General features: G+C 59.5%; 1 protein-coding gene across 1 annotated transcript in view; it reads left to right on the top strand.

Moving 5' to 3' along the window:
• NTN1 (netrin 1) overlaps nucleotides 1-26,325 on the top strand; it is a 155,997-nt gene extending 129,672 nt beyond the window's left edge. The window contains exons 5-6 of the mRNA XM_028125143.2: nucleotides 13,303-13,377; nucleotides 25,997-26,325. Coding sequence (XP_027980944.1) covers nucleotides 13,303-13,377; nucleotides 25,997-26,325 — 404 coding nt within the window. The remainder of the gene's footprint in view (nucleotides 1-13,302; nucleotides 13,378-25,996) is intronic.
• Nucleotides 26,326-27,723: the final 1,398 nt, after the last annotated feature.

The raw sequence follows: 27,723 nt of genomic DNA, 5'->3' as shown, positions 1-27,723 counted from the left end.
TGTTGGCCCGTATGCTTCCTGTTTGCTTTTCCTGCCCCAGGCTTGCTCTTAATCCCTGTCTCCTCTGGCGTTCCCCGTTTTGTTTTTGTTTTCTTTTTTCCTGAAGATAAGTTGCTAAAGATCAAGCCCTACAACCAGGAGCCCCGAGTTTCATACCTGCTTTCCTCTCTTTTCTGTCTCCTGTGCGCTGCCTGGGGTCCTGTTTGACAGTAAGGGCCAGAAGCTCATCTGCCATTTCCATGGGGAGCCTCTCCTGAAACACTTGCAGGCGGAGGAGACTAGTCCCTGGATGTGGCAGCTTCTTGAGCGCCTCACAAGGGCTGTGGGGCAGCTGGTGTTAGCAAAGGTGACGTGTCCCCACCGGCCGGGGACCCGGGACACCGAACGTTCGGGGCCTTGGTCTTCTTGTGTTTGTAACAGAAATGGCAGTGCTGACCCTCGCAGCCGGTCTCCTTAGAGGTTGTTACGCAGCTCAAAGGAGGTTGTGGGTGGAAAGTGCTGGGGGCGGGCTGCCCAGGTGTAGACTCACCACCGTGCAGGCGTTCAGGCTGGAGGTGGGCTGAGCCCCAGCTGCATCATGTGGACGGGACAGGATCTGCCGGCGGGGAACGGGGTGACCCCAAGCCTTGTGGGGCTGGTGGCAGAGCCCGGTCTGGGGCCATCTTTGCAGTAGAGTTAATCCTCTCAGCGCTGTTCACACCGGCTGGGGAGGACTGGGGGTGGGCGGCCGGGGATCGAGAGAAAATTCTGGATGTCCAGGAGCTGGTTCAGCCTGCCGAGCTGTCCTGCCTCCAGTCGGGAGGGCTTTTTGCAGCCCCAAAGGCTCTGGGCAAGAGGCTTTAATCTAATTACATGCTTTATTTGAGCCAATTTGTTTTCCAATCCATCTTGTTCAAGCAAGAAGAAAGAGCATGCTGGGGGACTCATGGCACCCTCTTGTTCCAAGTGGAGAAGAGGAGATGCTCTCCTGCCTCATGTGGCCAGTGCAGCCCCTGACCTCTCCCAGCCTGGCCACCCCACCCCCAAAACCGGGCTGGAGGCCACCCTGCCCTCCCCCCCCCACCAGGGAGGGCCCGGGGCTGGTGACCACAGTCATCAGCTGAGGGAGGGAAAGGCTGCTTGCTGCTCCCCTTTTCTGGGAGGCCAGCGTCCCTATGTCTTGCACCAGGTGGAAGGAAACGGGACAGGCTTCCAGGGCAGGCAGAGCAGGAGGATGGTGGTGGTGGGGTGCTCATTCCCGTGGGGTCAGCCTGGCCCGCAGCCTTCCCAGCTTTTGCTGGACGAGCTGCCCTCAGCATCCCAGGCCCAGTATTTTAAATCTGCAAATATATTTTCATAACGAGGCAGCGGATTTAGAATCTGTGTTATTAAAGTCCAAACCAAACACCAAAGCCCTTGCACCCTCCCTGGAGAGGGAAGATTTATGGCCCAGCTTTTGTGTTTCCCAGCGTTTTCCAGAACTGTCTTTCTCCACCCTTCCTTCAGAGTCCTGCTTCGGGCCTTTGCTTGCCTGCCTTTTATGCAAACTCCCGTGTTTCGGGGTGGGGCCCCTTGAGGGGCCTGGTGTCTTCCGCCTTTGGACAGGGGAGCACGGTGGTGGCAGCTGAGCACCCCCCCCTTTACTCAGCTCATTCAACAAATATTTATCGAGGGCTTACACGTGTCCCGGGCCCTGGGGAGAGAGCAGCGACCAAGGTCGTGGCCTCCATTCTCGGGGAGGGAAGCAGAAGGTAAACCAAACTGAATATGCGCTGTGTGGCAAGTGCTGGGAAATAACCAGATCCCCTAAAGATGGGTTTGCTTTTCCGAATAGCCAAAAGTCAGTCAGTCCATATTTGAGTGAGAATTGTAAAAAAAAAAAAAAAAAATATATATATATATATATATATATATATATATATTTTTTTTTTTTATCGGGCGTGCCCAGCAATCCAATGAGAAATCTCTGACTCAGAGAGGTGCAGTAACGTGCCCAGAGACACACAACTTGAATGTCCTGGGGTCAGCATTTCCAGTTCCTCGACAGCCTACCTGCTAATGTCCATCTACCTGCATCCTGCAGCCCTGAAGTTCATGGGTATTCTGAGATAGACCATTCCCGCTGGATCGCATCCTGGGGTGCAGGTGGAGACGGATGATCCAAAGAGAACAGGTCGAGGAGACCCGCAGGAGGGCCCCCCGGGACTGGAGCTCAAAGATGTGACTTTTCAGACACCAGCCGCAAATCCCAACAGGCAGCAGGGCCTCCTGATTCGGGGGGGCCTCTCAAGCCCTCTCCAGCCCAGCTCACGCCCTCTTTCTTGTCACAGAGCTTAGCCGGCTTCACGGACGCCCAAGCCTGACCTCACGCTTTCTTGTGGGTGTCACCGAATAATCACAAATGTTGCTAACTGCGTCCCTCATTTGGGGAGCCCATATCTGTGGGTTCGCTTGGCCAGGCAGGCTTGGTACCTCACGGGGGTGACTGCTTTTGGCTTATTTTATACTGTGATGTCCAGTGGGTTCAGCGAGCATTCAGGGGTGACCTGCACTGCGCCAGGTGCTGGGACCAAGGTCCAGTGCTCCGCTGGGAGAGGGGTGCAGCCAGGCTGTTCTGGAACGTCGGATGGGTGGCTCCAGGTCCTGAAAGGATGGTGATCGTGGAGGCAGACGAGGCTCCGGGGGCCCAGACCCCCTCCCCCAGCCACTTCTTGGTTTGGGTCAGTTTTGTAGTCTCAGCTGAGGACCAGGGTCCGGCCCCAGCTTTCCTGCTGCTTGTCATTCACCTCGTTTAGCTGGGGACCCACTGAGGGTGCTCTGAGTGCAGGTTGGCAGGCGAGAGGTCATGTCCTCGACAGGTCGTCTCTGTGTGACATACCTGGTCTCTGTCACTGCACCATCGTTGCTCCCTCCTAAATCTTGCACGTGAGCAGGACGGTTATTGTCATCACCCTGACCACGTTTTGCTGAGGGGGAAACTGAAGCTCGGAGTGGTTAAGGGCCCCAGATCATTGGGCTGGTGATGTGACCCCTTTTGATAAGAAACAGCTGCTTCCCCTGGAGCCCCTCCCAGGTGACTTTCAGTGACACCGTCGGGGCCAGAAGCAGGTACATGGCCAGGATGGGAGTGTTGGAGAGTATTTAAATTGGAAACATTGGGGTTTGCTATCTGGGAGGAAAGGAGGGTGGGTGCTGGGGAGGCAGTAGCCTGGGTCTCTCAGACCCAGGTCTGATGGTTGAGCCGTCACAAGCTGGTGGCTCTGTGGGAGAAAGTACGGGAAAGGAGCGCCCTGGGTGGGCTTTGTGCGGTGCGCCTGCCGCCCGGCCCTGCAGGTGCAGCTAGGAGACTTCCTGGGAAGCCCTGGGTGCCTGTGGCCGTAGTTGGGGAAGGGGCAGAAAGGCAGGGCAGGGCTCCCCTTGGAGCACAGGGTGGGGGCCAGAGCACCAGCTTTGGCTCTGAGCTGCTGAGCCCTGGGCTCCCAGCTTGATGCAGGAAGAGGATCTGGCACTTGGTTCCTGCCACTAGAAAGCACGCAGGTCCGTACTTCCTCACTGGAATATGTGGCTGCACTCTGAGAAGGAATGAGGCTCCTGGGGCCGAACGACAAGGTAGGTTTCTAAGAGCTTGGGAGCTGGCTCTTTTTAAGGACAGCACAGAGTGGAGGTTGTGTTCTGGTGGCCTCAGGTGTGAGGTGGGAGGGTGAACGCCTCCCTCCTCCCGCACAACCAGAGACCCTGCACCCTGCAGCGCCGAGCAACTGAGGCTGGGCTAGAACCTTCTCGTGGCTTTGCATTCCATTTAAAATAGAATCCAAACCATACCTGGCCCCACACAGCCCATCAGACTATGTGAGTCACCTCTCTGCCCCCTCTCTTCATTCACTCTGTGCAAGGCACCCCAGCCTTCATTCAGTTGCTGGGAGGTGCTGGGCATGATCCTGCCTCAGGGCCTTTGCACAGGCTGTCCTCCCTGCTTGGAACCCTCTTCCTTCAGATCTTTTTGCCCCACCCCTTTCGCACTGTGTAGGTCTCCGTGTTGTGTTACCTGCTCAGGGAAGATCCTTGGCCACTCTAGCTAGAGAAGCACCCTCACTCCCAACCACCATACGCACACTTGGCCGACAACTCACTTTTGGTTTGTCCCTTGATACTAATGTGTGTGGAATTGCAAGAGAATGGAAGTTTGCGCGCGCGCGCACACACACACACACACACACACACACACACACACAGAGTCACCATCTCTTGGGGGGATAGAGCACTTCCCAGTGGCAGGGGGCCCATGGATTACAAATACAAGTGTCACCTTGTTGACGACAGATATCAGCTTTTTATAGGATCCCCCATAAAGAAGTGGCTCCCCATCCTCACTGAGGAGAGACCGGCTTCAGAATAGTTTTAGGGTTTTTTTTTTCCTTTTGAATACAAGAATTATATACTTGTTATAGTAAAATGAAAAATATAGAGAAGCCAAAGCAAGAGCATAAAAACCAACCATGGTCCCACCAACCCACATTTCGGTGCATAACATACTCTTCTAGAATAAAATCCAAACCCCTGCCAAGGTTGACCAGCTCCCGGGGACCCCCTGATCTCTGGCTGCCACCCCCTTCATTCGCTTCCTCCCCCCAGCCTGGCCCTTTGCTGCTCTGTGTGCTTCACGGAGCGAAGTCCTTGTCATCCTTGATGTCACCTCCCTCAGACTGGCCTTCATAAATCCATCCCCACGCCTGTTCTCCACCAGCTCACTCTGCTCATCGTCTCCCCTTTATGAGTGTCACTCTTGGGTGAGAGTGATCACACCCATGTTATTGACCTGTCTCTTCCTGCTGAAAAGCCCCCATGACTGTTCCTGAGCCTCACTGTACACCCAGCATCTCTCAGCCCTGGCCATGCGGAACTCGTTTAGCCAACTTTGTAAGGGGGTGAATGGATGATAACTTCATAGACGTGGGGGTGCTGCACCAAAGGGTGTGCATCTTCCCGTGGTTTTGACATTTCGATACCAGTTGCATTCAGAGAAGAGGAATTTGCACCCCTACCTCATTGTGTGTGCATGTGTTTGCCTTTCCCTGTTTGCGAGCCACAAGTCCTGTATTCCCATTGATTTAAGCTGCATTTCCTTGATTACTTGAGATTGGCCATTTTACATCTCCTTGTCCCCCCTTTACCTCCTCCTGTGAATTGCCTGTTCTTCTCCTTTGAATTTTAAGTTGCTTGTCTTATTGGTTCGGAAGAGTTCTTTATATATGAAAGACCCCAATCCTTTACTATCTGTGTTGCAAATGCTTTTGGCTTTCTTCTAGTCATTTGCTCACAAGGTTGCATGCCTGGTTCCACTGGCTGTCCATTGCTGGGGGCTGCCTCATTTGCGGGGTGGGGGGGGGTCCTTGGCTTTTCCGCCCCAGAGCCGCAAGTCAGAAGGACATTATGTTGTAGGAGGCAAGTAAGGCTTAGAGGTGTTGGAGTGGATGGGCAAGACCAGCATGGGCTTAGAGAGATGTCTGGGTGCTCAAGAACTGCCTGTGAGCCCGGCTCTCCCGGAGAGGTGGCTGAACCCTGGGTACAGTGCTTGTGGGTGCAGATTCTAAAAATGTGGTCTTACTGGGGGAAGAGCGTTGTCACCTGCAGCCTCGGACAGAGAGGCGAGAGTTGGCTTCATGAGGAGTGCCTCCTCCATCCTCACTGCGCCTTCCCTACGATGGCCTAGTTTAGGAAACCCATGGCCACCTACCGTGTACAAATGGGACTCTGGCCTGAGGGGTTCCAGGCGGCTCCATGGCTCCGGGTCAGATGAAGCCAAAACACACTTCCTCTGGGCAGACTGGCCTCACCTGCCTTTTGTCACCTGCTGGTGGGCAGAGTGGCCCAGTTGAAATGGGTAGAGCCAGCGAGGGGTCCCTCCTAGCCCCCTGAGCTCTTCCACCCTGGCCAGGGGGCGGCCAGGAGCCCCTCCCTCCCCTGTGCCCAGCTGGTGGAATCTGCCAACTCACCCACCCTTCAGGCCTCAGCCTTGGGATGGACCTTGGGGGCTGGTGTCCCTTGCTCATCCCCCCCACGGCCCCACCTTCCCGAGCCTGACAGCCCAAAAGCAGGGAGGTAGGGGTGCTGCTCAGAGCGAGACCTTGGCCAGCTCCCCGCCCTGCTCCGAGGGAGGCACCAGATGCAGCGCCCTTGGCTCCGACCAGGGGACGCTGGGCCCCGCCTGCCATATGTTCCGAGATGAGCTTCGATCCGGCGAGCAGGCCTGCCCAGCAGGATTTTTGGCACCTGGGACACAGGAGGCAGACCAGAGGGATGAGCTACCCAAGGTGGTGGCAGAGGAGGAGGCGGCTCGGCCGCTGGGATTGGGCCTGTAGGGCCCCCTCTTGGCTCTTGGCTGTGGCTTGGTCAGGGGAGCAGGTGGGGGGAATAAAAGGGAGGTCGGCTGCTCCCAGGAGGAGCCAGGATGCCAGCCAGCCAGGATGGGCCTGCTGTGAGTCGCAGATGGCAGCCTCCGGGTCTCCGTGGCTCTCCCGGGTCCCCGTGTCCCTCCCTGGCAGCTCCCCGTCTTTTTGGGGGAGGAGGATGGGAGCGGCGGGGGACCCGGATGCAGAGGCCCCTGCAGATTTCACTGTATTTACCTGTACCATCAGTTCGAGCCCCCGAGGGTCCCCTGAGAGAGTGGGGGCCACCGAGCATCCTGCTCACCCCTCACTCGCTACTCCTGTGCGGGGGCAGACTGAGGCGCCGGGGCCCGGCCACTGGTCCAGGGAGGCTGGGACCCCGCCGGGCAGAAAACATCAGGCCCAACTGGTGAATGAGATCAGTCGGCTGGTCTGCAGGGTCTGTGTGTGGATAAGCTCATGCTGGCTTTTATATCAGGGTTGAATCATAGGATGCTGCCCCCCCCCTTTTTTTAAGTTGCAAAACGATCGATTTTAGGTATCTGCACGTGGTCCAATTTCCACCTTTTCCTGTTTCTGCCCAGATCAAGTAGCACTGGATCCAGAGATTGCTGAAGATTCTTTGTCTCTTCTTTAGTTTGACTTGGTCATTTACGTTTTCCTAAAAAGTCATGCAGTTCATTCCGTGTCCAAGATTTCGGCCTAAAGCTGAATACCGTAGCAGCCTTATAATTTATAATTATAATTTCGACTCTGACAATAGTCCCTTCCTCATTACTTCCTAACGCGGGTCTGATTTCTCTCTCGTATTCATAATTAGGCATGACAGTGTTTTGTCTGTTTTTTGTTGTTGTTTGGTTGTTTTTGGTGTGTGTGTGTGTGTGTGTGTGTGTTTAAGTTTATTGGTTTGGGGACTTTCCTGAGAATCCGTTTTTGGGGGTATTTACAACGTGTGAGTTTTTTCTGGTGTTCCATGCTGTTACTTTCTACTTCTGCTGCCAGTCTCTCTCCGGCTTTCTTTCTAACTTCTAGAGTTGAGTACATATATTTTTCATTCTTTTCTGTTTAACAGTAAATCCTATGTGTTACATTGTCGTCAGGAAATGTGGCCTGTCTGCTTCCAGCTCCTTTGGAATTAATTTAGCATCGTTTTACTGCTCAGGTTACTGTCTGTTCCTTTTTGCGTTCCTAACACTTTTGTTCTTAATATATTTCAATAAGATGTTATTCCACACAAAACATTCTCTCTTTTTTTATTATGAGGCAAACTTCTTAGTTAGCAGGTGACGAACTTAGAACTTCTTTAAAGAAGCTTACAGCATCTTCTTTCAAAGTTGTAAGCTTTAAAAACAAATTGCTTCATTTGGTGATGTCCCTCTGAAATGGTTTATTTTAATATTTTTTAAATCCATTCTTCAGTAGAGGGGTTGAATCCGTTAAGAGGCATTGTTTTGTTTTTAGATAGTTGCTCTTCTGTAATCTTGATTGATCTCAGTTGCTTTTTATATATTCCACTTTTTCTATTTTTCTTTTTTTTAACATATTTCCTATAATTAAAAAAATTTTTTTTAAAGTAATCTCTACACCCAACTTGGGGCTTAAACTCACAACCCTGAGATCAAGAGTCTCTGCTCTACCCACTGCACCAGCCAGGCACCCCCATATTACCTATAATTTATTTCCCATTTTCTCTAGTGTTTTGTGGTTGCCTTTGGACTTTTCGAAAGCACTATTTGATCTAATGGCTCTTATTTGCCCGAGCCAAGCAGGAAGGAGCATCTCTTACATTCTACCTACTTAAGACTCATTCCACTGCTTAGTTTTTGTTAATATGATCTAGGTTTCAGACTACATTTTATAGTTATTTATACTTATATGTATTTATACTTAGATATACACAGACGTTTTCTTTCAAACATTTAAAAATTATTTTGACATTTGCCTTCAGTTTTAGAACCAAATATGAAATCTCCATGTTCACGGGTTTCCGAGCCCATGACCAATGCATTCGTAGTGTATGATCTCACCAAGACTGGCCCCCTCTTGAACTCTTACTTTTGATTCATGTCATGGTTGGTTGGAAAACATTCTCAAGTACCTCTCTCAAAAGGAATGCATGATGAGAATATTGTCTGTAGCCTTGCACGCTGGAGAATGCCTTCTGCTCCTTGTGGCCTGCACACATATGAGACAGTCTAGCTGGGTATAAAATTCCTCGATCACAGACTTTTCCCTCCTCAAGACCTATGGGCTGGCTTCTTTTTGTTGATTTCTAATCCATCTGTAATTTTCCCTCATCCTGGTATTTCATATGTTGTGCAAAGATGTGTCTGGGTGTTGGTCTCTCTTCCTTGATGTTTTTCCATAAAGTCAGTGAGCCTTCTCCTTCTGCCTGTTGGTCTGCCTTTAGCTCAGGAGTCCGATCTTCGATCCTTGTTTCTATCCCACTCTGCCTTCGCTCCCCATCGTATGTCAGCCTCCACATTCTCTCTTATATCCTTACCATTCTCTCTTTCATGGTTTCCATGTCTTTATCCTTTTCTTCTAGAATTTGCGAGAGTTTCCCCAGTTTTTATTCTCTGTGTGTCCGAATCAGGTGTCTCCAGGATCGTTTCTCTTTGCTGCTTCCAGAGTAGGTTTTAACTGTGCTACTGAGTTTTTAGGTTTTGGTTTTTCCAGCTCTTCTTTCTTTCCTGTGTCACGTTCTTTGTATCGTCATATGGCCTCTTCAGCTCAGGCTCGTCTTCCCTTCCGGCTTTCTTCTCCAATTTCACAGAGACCGTGTCGTTTTAGATCTTTTTTAGTCTGCCATGCCGCATTCGGTTACACGTCCGTGGCTGGTGTCAAATCCCAGCAACGGACTTTGAATACTTGTGATACAGACCGTATGGCCTGCAATGCCTAAAATATTTACTGTTTGGCATTTTGCAAAAAAATAAAAAATAAAAATTGCAGATCCCTTTACTAGCACAACAGCTGGATACCCATCTCAGCTGAAAGCTGGATGGCAGAGGAAGAGACGCAGCTCTGGCCCTACTCCCTGGCTCCTACCGGTGTTTCCCCTTGATTCACTTTTGCTCCATGGAGATAGTATCCTTCTATCTGCACCCCCTGATTTCCTCATTCTCTGCACCAGTAATTTTGATAAAAATGCAAGTTCAAATATGCTGTCTGTCCTTCCGGGCCCTACCCTCCCTTAAGCTAGCCCCTCCCTAGAGGAGGGCACCACCCCCAGTGCCCCTGCCTATTTCCTGCCCATTTGTTTTCTGGTTCTTGTCCCTGTGCCGTCTCTTTTTCTAAGATCTTCCCGTGCATCGGACAAAAGGTTGTGTCTTGAGGTAAAACCTCGGACAGGTTTTGCTCATTCCAGCACCATCTGCCTTTAATTAATAGAGATTGCTCCCAGATTCCAACATCGGGTCATCTATCAGTTTGGTTTTTGGCGTGAGTGTGAATTTTCATTTTTCTCATTGTCTTTACAGCTATTTTGGAACCAAACAAGGAGAGGCTCCATGGGTGGCTGCCAAGTAGATATGCCATTTTGAAGGAGTCAGAACTGCATGTAAAAATTGTGGTTTGTCCATCTTGAGGCAGTTTCTGTGGCTGTGTGTGTATTTGATAAAAGAAGAAAAGGCAGGAACATTTTCCCTATCCAGGGACCACTTGTCCAATGACCTCAGTTCTCTGGAATACACCCAAAACAAAGAGTCCGCAAGCCGCCAGATAGCTGCCACAGTGTCCATGTTCTGGACGCTATTCACATTACCCAAAGGGGAGCATTTCCATCTCCCTCATTGCAAGCCGATTTACCCATGTTTTATGTACAGTTCTAACAATCTCAGTCTTTGTTTCCCTAGCTCCACAACCAAACTGGAATCGGCAAATCTGAAGGGAGTAGGGGACATTTTACAATGAGCACACTGACCTAAGAAGTATTTCTGGGGCGCCTGGGTGGCTCAGTCGGTTGAGCCGTGCAGCTCAGGTCACCATCCCGGAGTCCTGGGATGGAGTCCCATGTCGGGTCCCCTGCTCAGCGGGGAGTCTGCTTCTCCCTCTCCCTCTGCCCCCCCCATTCATGGTCTCTCTCTCTCACTCTCTATCTCAAATAAATAAATAAAAAAAAATCTTTTTTAAAACAGAAGTATTTCTGATGGACAGAAAGGAAAGACACAGGACGCCCCCCCCAACCCCCTGCATACAACTATAAATGCTCAGAGGCTAGTGCCGTTTCCCCCAAGAGCAGGCAGCTTAGGGTTCTCTGTGTGAGCACCCTCCAGTGTGAGTCCACAGCCACCTTCTCTGAGCCTCTCCTCTGCCAGTCCGCATGCTCCGTGCACCCTGTCCCCACCTCCCATAGCTCCAGGTGCTTCGGACAGTGGCTCCCAGGACCCTGGCTGGCTGCACATCAGGCTCCCCTGGGAAATGTCAAGAATCAGGACATGCAGCCTGCCCCCTAAACCAGGGAAATCAGGTCTTGGGGATGGGACCCAGGCATTGGTGTTTTTTAAGGCTTCCAGCTAATTCCGCTGTATGGCCCAGGCTGAGAAGCAGGGCTAATACTAATATGTTTTCATTGGGCAGGGAATGGATGCCACACATTCTAGGATGATTTCTGTCCCAGGTGGATACTTAGTTCTGGAAAGAACTGCTGTAGATGTCACCAGGAGGGAAGGCAAGAAGTGAGGGCTCGAGGTGCCCTGGGAGGAGGTTGTCACTGGGCTCTGCCACCGTGCCTTTGGCCCCACAGCGTGTGGCTTATGTGCAGCAGGTGTTCTAGAACCTTCCTGAGCCCTGGCTTCCTGGCTTTCAGGCGGGACCAGCAGGGCCTCCCTCGCAGGGTTGCAGAGCCCAGGGCTACAAGGTGCTGTCCCCACCCCCACCCCCAGGCTGTGTGCCTCAGGAGGAGGCAGGGCGTAGGTGATTTCCTGCCGACCAGAATGCAGCCCGTGGGCCAAGGGCTTCTGACTTGGGTAAAAAAATAACAAGAAGGCGAGGAGCGAGCGGGTTCAAGGCTGTCCCAGGAATCACGTCACCCAGCGCCACTCGCATTCCAATTAGCTTCCCTAAGTGGCGAGAGCAGGGAGGGATCCCAGCCAGCTCGCTCTGGACGGCGGGACTTAACACACAACCTGGATTCGGCCGCGGTGGTGGCTTTGCTGTGCGCGTCATCTGTCCCTGAGCTGGTTGACACATGGCCCAGAGCAGCTTCTCCCCAGCGGGAGGCGGGGTGCGGTGGCCCTGGTGCGGGTACCGCTGGTCTGTGCGTTTGGGCCGCCGTCACCTCGCCTTGACTTTGGCCGCCCTAGAATTAGGGCCGCGGTCTCTGGATGGCCCCGGCCCTGCCTCCCGAGAGGTCCCCCTCCCCCAGTCGCCAGCCAGCCAGCCAGCCACCTGGCAGAAGTCTCTAGCGCGGTAGCCTCCCGGTGCCCTTGGCAGGGTGTCCTGGTGGGGGGCGGGGGGGTCCCAGGGCTCAGACCACAGGGGAGCAGGAAGGGGAGCTGCTTTTTCCCCCATTTCCTGAGACTGGTTCCCAACTGGGTACCCCTCCCCCTGCCCCCTCCTGGCCCCGGAAGCTGGCTCAGGAGAAGCAGGGGGCTGCCAGGCCCGTGGCCCCCAGGGCAGTGGGATGGAGCTGTTTCGACTCTAACTGAGGCACCAGTCATTGAATTCCGGGACCTGGTAGGAGGCAGCCACCTCCCACGGGGCCATAGGCTGACTCTGGGGGGGTGGGGAATTGCTGGAACACGGGGTACTCTTCATTGCCCCGCTCTGAGCTTCGTGCCCTGCTCACATTTGAGGGGATCCACCAGTGTTTGCTGAGACACAGCATGGCATAACCAAGAGCCCAGTAATCAGGCATCCCACGTCCGAGTTCAAAGCCCAGCCTGGGCACCAGCTGTCAGGGATGCCTTGGGCAGGGGGTCTCTGTGTTCTGATCTGCAGAACGGGACTACCACCCCGACATCCAGGAACGGTGGTGAGAATTGAGTGAGGCCTGGCACGTCGGGCAGTGGTGTGGGGCAGGCTGGGGTGATTTCTTGGGCCTCGCTGCCGGGCTGGCCATTGTGCTAAGGGTGTCGGTCCCCCGCGGATCCAGCCGGTCCCAACACCTTGTCAGAAGAGCGGGGAACACTGGCAGGGAGAGGGCCAGGCTGGGCCGAGGTGGGAGGCTTCCTCCGGTGGGTGGACACAGGCCACCCCCAGGAGAAGCAGGCCTGGTGGCTGGCAGGCCCTGGGGCGGGGGGGGGGGGGGGGGGCCTGTGCTTTCCGCCAGGCTCGCGCTCCAGCTTCGAGAAGCCCCCGATGGGCTCCCTGGCGGTCGCAGGCCCGGCAGCCCTGCCTCTCAGCAGTAGGGCCCATTAGAACTGAACAACTCTTCGCAGGGCATTCTATTTGCACACTCCAGTAGAGTGGACACCAAAGGGGTTTTCTAATGCTTCATGGGCTGCTAATTTCCTCCGTGACCTCTTTTGTTGGGGTCTGACCCCAGCCAGAGGCTCTGCGCCATGAAAGCCAGCGCCTGACACAGACCCAGGGCGCGGGGTGACAATGAGACCTCTATCAGCTTTAATCAGGCTCCAGTTGGGTCTTAAGAACGGGGTGGGGGGATTTGTGTGGCGCTCAGAAAGCCCTGGGTGGCACAATACCAGAGCCCCCAGCATCCCTCATGGAGGCCAAGGGGGCTCCAGGCAGCGGCTGAAGGGTTGGTCGGGCCATGGGGCGGGGGGTGGGGGTGGGGGTGGGCGGGGGGGGGGGGCCCTTTGTCCCAAGCGCCTCTTCAGAAGGCCGGGCCTGCCCTGAATGGCCGCCCGCCCGGCCTGGCCCACGGGTATCACAGGCCCCTGGGTATCTGGGGAGGCGGCCTCCCCCTCGGCCCCCAGCCTATTCATCGCCAGCCTCATTAGGTTTTTTTGTCTGTGTTCCCCCTCCCCTGCAGACTGCGATTCCTACTGCAAGGCCTCCAAAGGGAAGCTGAAGATTAACATGAAAAAGTACTGCAGGAAGGACTATGGTGAGTGCCAGTCCCCTTGTCTGGCGGGGCCCGCGGGGGCCACGTGACCAGCCAGGAGCCAGGCTCGCGGGATCCCACGCCCAGGGAACTTGCTAGCTCTTCCTCCAAGGCCCTCGGAGGCGACGGGCACGAGGGGCTGCAAGGGGGCACGAGGGCTGGGCTCTCTCCCCCTGGCAGGGCCTCCCCTGTGGCTGGGATTCCCAGCCTGGCCTCTGGCCTTCACTCTGCCCTGGGCGGGGGGCTGTGTGGCCTCAGGCCAGTCGCTTCACCTCTCTGGTTTTCGGTGCCTTCCTCCGTATGATGGGCTTTCAACCTGAGTCTCCCTCCGTGGCTCAACGTGGGGTGGCGTCCTCCAGGCAACAGGAAAGGGGGCGGGGGCTCCATGGGTTTAAAAGCCTTCTCCTCCTTCTGGAGGTTGATTGACTCTGTAAAGGCTGAGGTGAGCTGGGGAATCTGCATTTTAAATGGTTCGCTGAAGTTTGAATGCACCTTGTGGCTGGCGGTGGGGGGGGGGCTTGTCCCTGAGGGTGCTTTGCAGCCAGGAGCTGTGGGGCTGACAGCCCTGTCCCTTGAGCCGTCAGGCCTGGGGTGACCCAGCCCCTCGCTCACTACACACCAGCCCCCCTGTGCCCCCTCTCCGTTGGGCGACCGTGCCCGCCTTCTGTATGCACTTGCTGGGAGTCACCTCGTGCCAGGCTGCCCCGGGGCAGGTAAGGAGCCGGCTTTGTGGCGTCTGGTCCCTCTGTCCCTCAGGGACCCAGGGGCGCCCAGCAGCCCGGCCTGCTGTCTTCCCGGGGCCGGCCATGGCAACCAGACCGAAGGGGTTTTTCTTTAATAAGGACAAGCGTCAGGCCCGTTTAGCGTAATGAAAGGCATGAGGGAACCCAGAGGAATTTTGGGAACTTACAAAACGTAATCATTGTACCCCATGCGAGTGTGTGTAAGTACACGGATGGATGCACACACGCAACATTAAACACCCCACACCGGAGCCCAGAGCGCCCCCCACCCCCAGGCCGCCTGGCCTGCCCCGTGATGGGGGTGCGTCTGTGGTCGGCCCTGTCCAGACCCCCATGGGGCCCGCAGCAAATTCCCCAAAGCCCCCTTCAAGTGTTTGCACCCGGGACAGTGCAGAAACGTCTGACTCCCGCTGGAAAAAGAACAAGCTTTGAGACAGTTTAAGGATAAAGGGGGTGCTCTCTCTGAGCCCCGGGGACATGCACAAGAGAGGGTTGAGGGCTCGGGCAAGAAGGCCAAGGGTTCTGTCCCGTTCCCGGGCGTGGGGCCTGGGGTTCAAGCGCAGGCTGTCTGTGCAGGCCTGGAAAGCCCGGGGTCGTAGAGAAGAACCCTGCCCAGAACGGGGGGCAGGGGGACGGAATGGTGGGTGTCCTTGGGGAAGGATTGCTTCGAGTTTTGTCTGGAAGCATCCTTTGGTGGACGCCTGAGAGGGGCTGGAGAGGGAGGGCCAAGCAGTCCTTCTGGGAGGGCTTGGCCTGCAGCCCCTGTTCTGTTCTAAAAGTGAAGAAAGGAGAAATCAGGCTTTTTAAAAGTTACCAGAATAGCTCCTGCGTTCCACCTGGTTCTATCCGACTTGGCTTCATTTTGTTCTCTTCTCTTCTTTTCCTCCGTTGAATTCGGCTTCCCTGACCCCCAGTGTTCCGGGGGTCCCTTGTCCTCCTCAGCGGGTACCTCCTCCCATACCAGCAGGCAGGCTGAACACCCTCTTTTTGCCGAAGGGGGCCGGACACCCTGTTTTTGATGAACTCAGAGGGGGCCCACAGGCTTGTTCAGGAAGGAGGGGGCGGCCCCCCAGGGCCGGGCAGGGGCCCACCGGTGCGGCCGGAGGCCTTGCTCTGGGGCTGGGGGGTGAGGTGTCATGATCGGGTTCGCAGGACTTTGTAGAGAATCGTCCCTGCATTCCGTTGGGACCACTGACCCCCGGATAGCATGCGAGTGGGGGGCGTCCCTCCCCTGCCCGGGCAGGCGTCCCTCCCCTCCTGATGAGCAGGCACAGGACAAGGAGGGAGCTGGCGTGGGGGTCTGCAGGGAGGTGAGGCGGGCAGAGCGGGCCAGGCCAAGGAGGCTGGGGGCCGGGCTTCTGAGGGGCTGCATCATCTCTGCTCTGACTGACACCCGGCCGGCAGCCAATTAGAAGACGTAAGCAGTGCCCTGGGTGTTCCAGAAGCTGCTAATGAGCACCGGGTTTACTGCCCCTGCCAGGTGACGAGCAGGCCCCAGGCCCCCTTCTTCCTGCTGGGGACGTGGAGCTGGGTGTCCGCTGACCTGAGCAGCGGGCGGCAGGGGTGTGCGGGTGAGTCCCGTCCTGTGTTCGCTCTGGTGCGTTCCCGACGAGGGGCCCGGCGCGGGTAGGGCTGGGGTGGGCACCAAGCAGGGCAAGGAGGACTGGGGTCGGGGGGGGGGGGGCCTCAGGGCCAAGCCCCGCCACGCTTCTCACATCCCGAAAGCGCCCCAGGCAGGGACGGGTGGCTCATTGTATTCCCGTCTGCAGGGAAGGGGCCCCACAACCTGGAGGCACAGACCCCTAACGTGCTGCGGGACTTTGGGCAGGAGCCTCACCGGCCTGGGCCTCGGTTTCCTGTCACATGGAGGTGTCAGCCAGGGGACACGACGTCCTTCTGGGTGAGACCTGATCTGCTTGGGGCAAGGGTGCAGGGTGAGGCTGTGGTCTGCGGCCACCCGGCCCTCTGTTGCCCTTGAGGGGACGCCGCCAGCGAGCTGCCCATGAAGGACAGTTGTTTGCATTATTGCCCAGTGTCTTAGTGATGCCGACCAGCTCCTGGGGGACCCCTCGCCTGGGAGGGGCCCTGCCTTGGTGTGAATGCCCCGGTGGGTGCTCGTGTGACGGCGTGCATGAGTGTGCACGTAAGGGTGTGCACGTGGAGGTGTGATTGTGCGAGCAGGTGCGTGAGTGTGAGTGTGGGTGTGCGAGTGGGCTTGTGTGGGCGGGCGTGTGTGCAAGCGTGTGAGCATGGTGGTATGCACATGTGGGTGCGCGCGCGTGTGTGCACACGTGTGTGTCAGTGTGTGAGTGTGCACACGTGCCCGTATGTGTGTGACCGCAGGTGTGGGTGTGCTCGTGAGTGTGCACGCGTGTGTGACTATGTGCACGGGCGCGCGTGAGAGTGTGCGTGTGTGGCCGAGTGTGATCCGTCTTTGCACACTCATGGAGCACCTGCCGTGTGCCCTATCCTGACTTGAGTGCTGAGCTTATGGATAAGAAGGAGATGCCGGCTTAGCCCTCAAGGCCCTTACAGTCTAGGAGGGGAGGACACACAGACGAGAGCAGGGAAGGTGGACCAGCCTGAGGTCCAGAGACTGGTTCTCCAGAGAGGGTGTGGAGGGAGGGCTTCCTGGAGGAGGGGGCCCCCAGTAGCCACTGCTCACGGGGCAAAGCAAGGCTCCCAGGCAGAGGGAGGAAGGCCTCGGGCACAGAAGTGGAAACAGGCTGGGGAAGCGGGTGCTGGGTTCGGGGGTGTGGGGGCCTGGGAGGCTGGGGAGAGGCCCATCTGGGCCTCAGCAGCCACAGCCACGGCCACGTGCACAAACCACCCTGGGCCCACTGAGAGCTGCCTCCTGCCTCTTCCTTCTCCCTGGGATTCGAAAGTGGGGGGCAGACAGACAGCTCACATTCTGAAAGGTGAGATCATCTCACTTTTGCCAGTTCTTGGAAAAATTATTCGTTCCCAGAAATGTTTATTAGTCACCCCTTTTGTTGAAAGACATTTTGGCACCGCCAGATGGAAAAATCAAAATGCTTTTCACAAGATGATTTGTGTCAAGAAGGCCTCCTGAGGTCCCACAAGGATTATTTCTGGGGTACAGCTCAAAGGGGAGACTCTGTTGGCATCTGTGGGGAGAGACGGGGCTCGCCAGGCTTTGCAAGCGTGTGCGCGCGCGCACTCCTGCTTTCTCGGGGGCCCCGTGGCAGAAGTGGGCTGGGACCTAAGCGGAGCTGTCATTCACACCGACATCCCCCCGTGCGCCCCGGGACCTCCTGCGGTCTCGCCAGGCCCGGGATGGGGCACCTCACTGCCTTCCTTCCCGTCCTTGCTGAACCCACACGAACACCTGCCCGCGATATGCTGAGACTCACCGAGATCCAGTAACGTGCTCCAGACCGGGGACTCCAGTGCTTGAGAGGTTTCTCCTCCCCCGGGCCAGGGCCCAGAGCCTCTGGCCACATGGGGGGGGCACAGCTGTCCCTTAGAAGGCTCAAGAACGCGTCTCCCCCCACGGGACCCTTGACTCCCCGTTCCTGGTAAGCCAGACACATCGTCCTTGGGAAACCGGCAGGTGTGGTCCCCGTGGTATTGGGGTGACGTTTAGAGATGATGGAGCCAACGTGGCAGACGTTGTGACCGGGCCTGGGAGGGGGCTGGCGAAGGGCATGGCCGTGTGGGGGAGGGAGGTCGCGGGCCGATCCCTGATGGGGGGTGGGTGCCGCCGCCGGCGGTGGGAGTGCCCGCGGATTACGGTGGAGCTGGTTGGGGACGGCGGGACGGGGCCTGGCCCTTGCCTGGCTCTCGTCCAGCTACTCAGGCTGGAGATCAGATGGGGTCGGGGGAGGCTCCTGACTCAGGCCTCTTTTTGTCTCACCAGCCTCAGGGACGCGGGGGGCGGGGGGGGCAGCAAAGGATCTCCCCTCTTAGCCCGTCCGTTTCTTGACCTTGAGTTCAAGGGCTATTCCTGATCAGGATCAATCCCGTTAAGTGCGGAGAACTGGACGGTTCTCCACCCCGTGCCGGGGGCGACGCGCCTGCGTCTACAGCAGGCTGCGATCTCGGGGCTCGGGTGTGGGTGCAGATGTTTCCCCGTCCCTGGGGGCCGTTCCTGGGAGACGCCATGCCCGCCTCCACCCCCAGAGCATCCCCCCCCCCCCCGCCAGCCCCAGGGAGCGGGACACAGACCAGCCGGCAGCACGTGGCGTGGTGTTTCAGAGGCTCGCTGACCCTTCCCTGGGGGTCACTGGCCCCCCTGGGGATCCTCCGATTTCCCCAGCCAGATGTGACCTTCCCTCGTCCCCAGCCCCAGAGGGCCAGCCCCATCTGGAGGCCAGATGTGGAGCTGGGTCCGCGTGAGTCCGGCCGAGGTCGAGGAATGTGGGTGACCACCAGGTTGGGCAGGGAGGGCCCAAGGGCCCCCGTGACCGCTTGACAGAAAGGCCCCTGATCCCGCAGGGTGCTGCGCTGACCGGGCCCCCCGCCACCCTCCCCAGCACAGTGACTCCCTGTCCCTGCAGACAGGGGAGCCCGGAGCCTGCGCCTCCCACCTCTGCCCCTCCCAGCCGGCTGCAGGGTGCTGAGCTCCAGAGGGGCCTGCGGGCGGCCGGGCGGGCAGCTCCCGGCTGTGTCTGTCCCCCTCGCTGGAGCTTCCTCCCCTCTTCTCTCCCACACTGTTCCCTCTCCTCTGAGCATCCTTTCTTAGGGAGGCAGGGCGGGAGGGGAGGCTCTAAGGGGCCAGGGAGCCTGGCTAATGAGAGGTGTCTCCTCCCATTTCACAGATGGGGACGCGGAGGCTTGGAGCCGGCGGGGGCGGGGATCTGTCCAAGGTGCCTGGAGAGCTGGGCCCCTGGGGCTGGGGACGCTGGCTGTGTCCCACACCTGTGACGTGCAGCACTTGTCCCCTCTGCTCACTGGGGGCCTGTCTCCAGGGTCACAGAGCATCTCTCAGCGACGCAGGGCCGCCCCGTGGCAGGGGTCTGGTGGGTCCTGACGCTGCCCCGTGCTGGGAGCAGTACCCAGCACCCCGTTCACTGTGCCGGGGGCTTCCTGCCCCAGGCCTGCCCCCAGTGTTTGCACGCTTGCCGCGTGCAGCTTGGCCCGGCTGGGAAATAGGGCCAGGCCCCCGCCCCCAGACCCGAGGGCACCCTGTGGAGCAGGCTGCGTGCATGGCAGGGGACCAGGGACACCCTTCCAAGTGCTTGCAGGCACTTGCTTGATGACCCCAGGGGGACGTGGCTGGCCAAGGACTCTGGTGCTGTGGTCTGGATCCCGCTTGGCTTCTGTTTCCGGGCCAGAGGCCCTTTCTTTGGGGCTCCTTGGAGAAGCAGCCGAGTAGGGTGCATGAGAGGGTGCATGAGAAGACTCGTAGCTGCTGGACGCCCCCACTCCAGGGCTCCAGCTGGGGAGGCCGGGCCGCCCTCTGAGCTCCTGCAAAACGGCTGCCTGGAGGTGGTGGCCTAAATGAGGACTGGGCTGTGGGCTGTGTTTGGGGACCTCAGATGGGCCACACCCCCACTGTGGAGGGCGTATCAATTTGCAGCCAGAAGTCCCCCTCTGCACCGAGCTTTCTGTGAGCCCCGGAGGCCACGCATCCGGGAGGGACCTGGGGGGCGGGGGGATGAGGGGCCTGGACTGAGGCCATATTCGGGGAGGTCGACCCTCTTGCTTTCCCCTCCTTCAGAGGCCAGGACCCCACTGGTGCACCGGCCTGGGGCAGCGCGCCTCGCTGGGCCTTCCAGTGGGGGCTGGGAGGCAGGGCTCAGGTCCACTCTCCTATGTGAGCCTCTGGCCAAGCGGGGTGGCCAGCGCCCCAAACCCTTCTCACTTGTGGAGGGGGGTGCAGGTGGCCAGGCCCGTTGTCCAGGGAACGGGGCTCCTGTCTTCCCCAGGGTTTGGCCGTCCGATTTCCAGATCCCCCGGCATCCCCTCCTCTGCAGACCCCTGTGCAAGGAGATGGTCCCAGGCACCTCACCCCTCTCCCCTCCCAAGAATGGAGGCTAAGCACCGGGGCCTGGCCGGGAAACTGAGGCAGCCTTCACATTGCTCTTGGTTCTGAGAGAGAGAGAGGCAAACCAGGACTTCTTTGCTGAGAAGTAAAAAGGAGGGACCCTTAGCCGGCCCTGAGGTGGGCGTCCCCGCCTTCTTTGAGGTCTGAGGTGGGACTTTTCCGGGGTGGCAGCCCAGGGATTCCCGGGGACTCCCGTGGGGGGCTGTGGCCCGTGGCCTGGTCTGGCCACAGTGAGCCTCCAGCTCGCCACCTCGTTTCATGCAGACGGCCGCGACACTTTGTCGTGGGCGCGCGGGTCCCGCCTCGCCGCCCCGCACCCCCGGCCCGCACGCTCGCTCCGTCCCCCCTGGCAGGTCAGCATCTCCGAGAACAAGACTTGGCCTGGCTCCGGCCTTTCTTACCTTCACGGGGGACTGGGAAACATGTGGTCAGGGCTGCATTTTATGAAAGCGGCTGCAACTCATGACACACTTGCTATGCTGGGAGATTTATGGGGCTGCATGGTTTTCATGGTTTCCGTGGGGTTGGTGTCCTCCCCCATTCGTCCTGCCGCTGTCTCCGAGACAGATGGGTGACAAGCCTTCCCCGGCTGGACCGGCCCAACAGGAAGGTATGGCTGGGCGGGCGGCCGGGGCGGGGTGGGGGAGGCCAGGGGCTGGCCACCCAAGCCTCCTTGGGAGGGGCAGCTGCTGGGAAGCCCCTGGGTCCCCTCCCCCCCCCCCCCGCCCCGAGCAGCCCATAAATCCAGGAGACCTCCGGGCGGCAGGAAGCCTCCCCGTGGAGGTGTCCCAGGGCTCCAGGCCTGTGGGAAGAGGGAGATGGTTGGCAGCCCGTCTCCCCACCGGGGGGCCGGTGCCAGGGCCCCTCCCCTAGGGCCCGGCCCAGCAGGTTGTCTCGGGCTGAGCCAGCAGATGAATGAGCAGCAACTGTGTACTTTTCATGGAGCAAACAGCTTTCCCAGAACCCGGCCCAGGACGAGAGCTTTGATGCCAGCAGTGGGTCCCCAAAACCTACCAGCAGGGACATAAGTCGGCTTGGAGCTACTTCCTGTCACTAACTGTCCCAGGAAGATGGCCGTGCTAGGTCCTCCGAGGGCCCGGAGCTGACAGGCTCTGAGTCTCTTGGGTCACGGCTGGAGCTGGGGAGGGAGGCTCAGCATGAACGGGAGCTCCGGACGGAGCGGACAAGCACAGGACCCGGAGCTTCTGACTTTTTAGGTTGCCTTTGGTGGCCTGAGAGTCTCCGAGGGTTGGGACCCATAGAGGTGGAGGCTTCCTGGAAGGAAGCTCTACTCCTATAGGCCATAGGGGGGCCTTGCCCACCCAGCAGCCGAGAGGACCCCCGGCACTGGCCAAGGCACCCCGCCTGCCCTGGGCCTGCCTCCGAGCCCCCCGCCCACCTCCGACACAGGCCCTTCTTGCTGACTGTGGCCTCGGTGGGCCTGGCCCTCGGGGGGCTTCTCACCTGCTCGGAGTCACGGCCAGCCCTGCAGCCAAGGGATGGAGAGGTGCGTGCCCCCCGCCAGCCCAGCAGCAGGCTGGGATTAAGAGAAGTCAGTCGTCACAGCCCTGCCCTGGGGGCTGATAAGTCCTTCCTGTGAACCCCAGGATTGCTAAGGGGGGGGGGTGGCTGCCGCCCCGCCCCGCCTGCCGCCTTGTTATCGGACCAGTGCAGCTGACTGCCCCTGTGAGGGCTCCCAGGCCAGGAGTGCAGCCTGGCCCCTAGGACCTGGGCCGCGGAGGTCCGCTCCTCGCTCGCCGGAGCCCGTGAGCTCTCTCCTTGCCTTTCCACGGGCATCTGCCCCGTTCTGCAGCTTTGCTCAGAGGCGCCCACGGTGGGGGGGTGGGGGGAAGCTGACCTCATCCATCCTGCCTCGTGGGCTCCAGGCCGCCCCCCAACAATGCCTGCTTTTGTCCGGGCGGAGAGCAGGACCCCAGGCCCCGGGTGCGCAACTCTCTTGCAGCCTGAGCCCTCATTTTGGGGGGTGAGCAAGGGCTCAGCGTAAGGGATGGCGTTCACGGTATGGACCCCGAGATGCAGCCGCTTATCGCTGAGAGAGGGGCCCGAAGCGCCAGCAGCCTGGGGGCCAGGCTCCCCGGCGCGGCCACTGCCTGGTCTCTATGTCAGAGAGGGACACCTCTGGCTGGTCCCCGCATGCCTCTTCCCGTCCTGGTCTATCTCCGGCTGCCTTTCTCAGGGTCATCTTCCTCATTTCTGAAGACGGGATGGGGGATGCTCACCGGGCCCCCCTGTTCTGCCCTCCTGGGGGTCAAGCTAGGACATCGGTGCACAGACGGGGGTGGGGGGTGGCTGAGGCTCATTGGCCTGGTGTTGAGTGTCGTCGTGGGTCTAAGGGGCACGCCCGCAGGGATCGTGGTGCTCGGATGGGCAGAGCTGCCTGTGCTTGGCGTGCCTGGTGGGCGCTGCCACGGGCCCCCAGGAGACCCCAGCCATCCCGGGCTCCCGGCCAACAGGCCCGGCAGAGGTGGCGGCCGTTCCCGCGCCACGCTGTGGCGGGTGCGGCCCCCAAGCGTGCGGAGTGGGTCTGCCTGAGGTCACTGTTTCAGTGTGTATTTTGAATATTTTCAGCTGTATGTGCACGGCAGGGACTTGGCCCGTGCACTGCGTGTGCGGCTCATACTTGGTGGGCTGTGTAATGTGCGGAGGCGTTGCCAAGGGCAGCGGAACTGCGGATTTTTTCCAGCATAATCACATGAATTCTACCACCACCCTCCCCTGCCCCTGCGCCCGCCTGTGCCGTCCGGCTCCAAGGCCCGGGAGCCGCCGGGAGCTGCTGGGGTGGAGGGAGGACAGGGACTGTTGCTTTGTCCCACTGGACCAGTGTGCCCTGCTCTGGCCCCTGGATTCTCGGGGACGGCAAGGTGTTCAGGGGTGGGGTACGCCTTTGCGCTGCATCCTCAGTGTTGAGCAGCCCCCCTCCAGGCCTGTACTGGCCGGGCCTGGGGAAGTGGGGTGGGGGTGGGGCTGCTTCGGATGCCCTGCCTGGTGTTCCAGAACATTCCTTCAGGGGAGGGAAACTCCAGCCCCGGGAAGGTGGGGCAGGGGTCTCCAGTCCTCCTGCTGTGTGAGGGGCCACGTTCTTGCAGCCCCAGAGAGTAAGAAGGGCCAGCCCAGGGCCTGACCGGGTCCGGCTAACTCTCTCCGGCTGGCCCACCTCACCAGGGCTGCCCTCCCGCCTGGCTCTGGGCTGACACCCAAGAGCCTGAGGCCCCAGTTCCAACCGTACAAGTTTGCTTGGGCTGCCAGAACCAAGCACCACAGCCTGGGGGCTGAAACAACAGAAATTTATTGTCTCACGGTTCCGGAGGCCGGGAGTCTGAGATCGAGGTGTCCGCACGTGGCTTCTCCGGAGGCCCCCCTCCTCGGTTTGCAGACGGCCGCTTCTCGCTGTGTCCTCATGGGGTCTTCCCTCTGTGTGTCTGTGTGTCCGTCCTGATCGCCTCTTCTCACGAGGACACCAGTCATATTGGATCAGGGCTCCCTCTAATCACTTCCTCTGAACTCCATGACCTCCGTAATGACCCTGTCTCCGAATATGGGCACATCCTCAGGTCCTGGGGGGTTCACACCTCATCCTATGAAATCTGGGGCCGGGAGACACGGCTCAGCCTGTCACACCACGAGACGCTCAGTGCCTGGGGTCACAGCCGCGTTTCCCCGGCGCCTTCTGCAGCATCTTTGCGGGGCCACCCCCTGCCCACCCCGGCTGGATGGGGGAAGGGCCCCGTGGCTGGGCCGGGGGTCTGAGATCCCACCCAGGGAAACAGTGGCGTCCTGACGGAGCCTCATTCTGCATTCAGCTCAGTCCTGAGGAGAGGAAACCGGGGTTCTCAGGGACGCCGGCTCCCCCGTCGCTTAGCCGAGGGGCACTCAGTTGCCACGGTGACCTCCGTGTGCACAAACACACGGCCCAGCCTACTTCTGCGAGCTGGAGAGGGCTCCCCACCCCACCTCAGAGTTCACACTGAGTGTTGAGTCCCTTGGTGACAAAAACATGGAAACGGTTGCCATGGCAGCCATTCTTTGGAGCCCTCAGACTGGAGTGCAAAGTTCAGGATGCCCAGGAACGGCTGAAATGGAATATGGGAAAATCTGCTGCATCCCTCACCCCAGAAGGACGAGCGGGAGGGTGGCGGACGCGCCCCTGGGTCCCGCCGTTCCCGAACCTTCCCGCATCACGGGCCAAGCGTGGGGACAGAAGGGGAGCAGCAGGGAGGGCCCTGGGAGGGAAGGTGGCGGGGTGGGCCCCAGGGACCGTGAGAGACGCTGGCCCGCATGGGTGGCCAGGCCGGGCCGTAAGCGGGCAGGTGATGACCGCTCAGCATGCCCCGGGGACATGTCCTCGTGGCTGTTGGAGCCGCTGAGCTGGCCCACAGCTCGGTTTCTTCAGGTGTAATCTGGAGAGACGAGCTGTTGCTCATTTTCCAGGAGGGCTCAAGTCCACTCATCCGCCAGGGCCATCTTCAGCCTGGTCCAGGGGTGAAGGGTGCGGGGTGGGGGGTGGCCGGCGAGCTCAGCAAGGGCAGCGTGCCCTGTCCTGACTGTGGGGATGGGGAAGATGACCAGGTTTTCCTTGGTCGGTCAGTGCAGCAGAGACCTCTCCCTTTACCCCCTGGAATGATTATGTGTCCCCCCAGCAGTTCCCAAACTGGGCCCCGTGGAGCTCTGCTAACTCAAGATGCACTAGCCCAAGAGGCCTGCACTCAGAGTTTTTTGGGAAACCAACACACATGCATACACACGCAGATGCAAGGCCCTGAAAAGTCCTGCAGTTACGGAAACCTCTTGATTTTAACCCAGAATTTCACAAACCCATCTAAGCAAAGCGCCCCCTCTTTTTCTTTAAAAGGCATTTCCTCCTACTTTTAAAATACCTCCTAATATCCTGCAGAAATGACATTTATTAACATTCACTAGGGCACTGATTCTCAAACTGTGTTCCCTGGAACAACAGCAGCACCAGCACCTGCGAACTGGTGAGAGAGGTGGACTCGGGGGGATCATTCCAGATCCGCTGAATCAGAAACTCTGGATTGAGGCCCAGCAATGTGTGCTTGACAAGCCCTCCGGGGGATTCTGATGCAGGCTCCAGCGGAGAACCCCTGTACCAGGGGACGTTTCGGTGGAGAATTAGCAGGGGAATGGCCTGGGTAATTGGAGAGGGTCAGGAGGGAGGGGGCGCAGTACCAGGACCCTGGACTCTGGAAGGGGTGCCACGGCCACCTGGAAGGGCAGGTTCATGGTACTCTGCACCTGGCACTGAGATCCCATCATGGTTTTCGGAGACTGGGTCAAGGGCAAGGTGGTGTGTCTGGAGGTGCCGTGAGGCTTGATGTTAAGTGCTCGGAGACTTCGGAAATGCCACGGCGGGAGGTGGGGGGGGGCACTAAGGAGGTTCCCACCCAGCCTGCAGGGAGTGATGGTTGCTGCTCTCACAGAGGGCACCTGTCCTGGGCAGGCGGACTCAGCCCAGAGCGCTGGGAGGCGGGGCGGTCAGTTCCTGTAAGCTGCTTCTGGCCCTGCCGGCCCCACAGGGGGCTTGTCCCCAAACGCAGAGCTTCAACCCAGGCATGAGTAAGGCCTGTTGGAGCAGCGGCCCGGTCCAGGCGTTGGCAGGTGGGGTTCCCAGGATCAGCTTAGGCACCACCCACGCGTGCCCCAGTGGGGTACCCCGTGCCGTCCCTTCCCAGCTGTGCTTTCTCCATCAGAACGGCTGCCCGGTCCTCGGCTCCGAGAGGGCTCGAGCAGGCAGGGGCCACCTGACCACAGGAACCGGGGGTTTTGGGGGGGTGCCCAGGAGGCACTGCTCGGCCCCGGGGCCCACTCTCCCGCCTGTGCTTCCTTGCAGCGGTCCAGATCCACATCCTGAAGGCGGACAAGGCAGGGGACTGGTGGAAGTTCACGGTGAACATCATCTCTGTGTACAAGCAGGGCGCGAGCCGCATCCGCCGCGGTGACCAGAGCCTGTGGATCCGCTCGCGGGACATCGCCTGCAAGTGTCCCAAAATCAAGCCCCTCAAGAAGTACCTGCTGCTGGGCAACGCGGAGGACTCGCCCGACCAGAGCGGCATCGTGGCGGACAAGAGCAGCCTGGTGATCCAGTGGCGGGACACGTGGGCGCGGCGGCTGCGCAAGTTCCAGCAGCGCGAGAAGAAGGGCAAGTGCAAGAAGGCCTAGCGCGGAGGCAGCGGTGCGCCGGGCGGGGCGGGGCGCGGGGCCGAGCGGGCTTTCCCGGGCGGTCGTGGGGGGGTGGGGTGGGGGGGCGGGCGGGCGGGAGGGAAATGGTACGGGCAGAGGGCGGGGCCGCGGGGCGGGGCTTCGGGCTGCGGCCCCGCCCCCCGCCCCCCACTGTCGCGCGCCCGGGGCGGGAGAGATGAGGACGAGACTTAAGCTACCTCACGGGCTCCTTCCAGAGCGGCGGCGCGCTCCCCGGGCGGGGAGGGCCTGACTCGGGGGTGGGGGGGCCGAGGGGCCGGGGTGTGGGGTGCAGAGCGGCGCAGGTGGGGCCGCCCCCGCGGCGCCGACCGGTTCTGGAGAGGGGGACGTGAGAACTGTGAACCCGGGGCGGGGGCCTGAACCCTCCTTTGTCTGGGGATCCCCACGCGGGACCCCTGGCCGCGACAACTTGGGCCCCGTCCGCACTTGGGGGCGGCCGCAGCGGTCTGTCCCCCCCCCCCCCCCCCGGCAGTCCCCAGGCGGCCCGTGGCCTCCGCTGCCACCTGCTGAGTTGGTCCTGGGAGGGGGGGCGGGTCTTGGGGCAGCGGCGGGGGGAGGGGGGCGGTTCCCGTCGGTGGAGCCAGAGGAGCGCGATCCGGCGTCAGCGCCTGTCCCCGCCCGGCTGCGCGATGGGTGCTGGCCCGGACTTCTGGCCCAGGCGGAGGGCAGTGGGCCCAGGGACACCCCTGAGAAGCCCCAGCCGGGTGGTCACCGCCTCACGCTGGAGCTGCCTGTTGGAGGAGGCATTGCGAAGGCAAAACCTCCCAGAGAGTTTCCTTTCTGGAAACTTGGAACCAGCCCCTTGATGACATTTTCCAGGGGAGGGGGTAGGGGCCCTGACACTATTTGTGTAATGACGTCAGCTCCTGGGAAGGGCCTGGGGCATGGAATGCAGGTTTGCACAGGCAGTTGGGCCGGGCTGGGGGAAGGGGCTTGCCCCCGGAAGGCCAGGGTTTGCGGGCTCAGCAAGGTCCCAGGGTGCCCGAGCCTCGGGCAGGCAGTGGCAGGGATGAGTGGGTTCCTGTGGGCCAGGGAAGCCATGACCACTTCCCGTTGCTGCCCTCACTCCTGGGTCCCTCGGGAAAGGGACAGAGGTTGCTGGACCAAGAATGCTGGCTGCAGCTACCCCCGCCCTGGGGCTGACCCCTCCAGCCAGGCAGCACCTCGCCTGCTCCTTTCCGGCTGCCCCTTCTTTGTGGAGGCCTCCCATGCCCCCTGGTGTGGCCAGGCCCCCTTTCCAAAGCTTTCTGGAGACACTGTCCCCAAACAGGCGGCCCCAGACCTTTGGCCCTTTGGCTGGCCCGTCGCGGGGCCCTGGGGCCCCCTGCCGCCCTGCCTCGGAGCTCTCTGCACTGCCCC

This window comes from Eumetopias jubatus, unplaced genomic scaffold (genome assembly GCF_037043125.1).
Source record: "Eumetopias jubatus isolate StellerSeaLion01/CBP00866 unplaced genomic scaffold, mEumJub1_p1.0 scaffold_10, whole genome shotgun sequence".
NCBI classification, from domain to species: Eukaryota; Metazoa; Chordata; class Mammalia; order Carnivora; family Otariidae; genus Eumetopias; species Eumetopias jubatus.
This window is presented reverse-complemented; position numbering and strand designations above follow the sequence as displayed.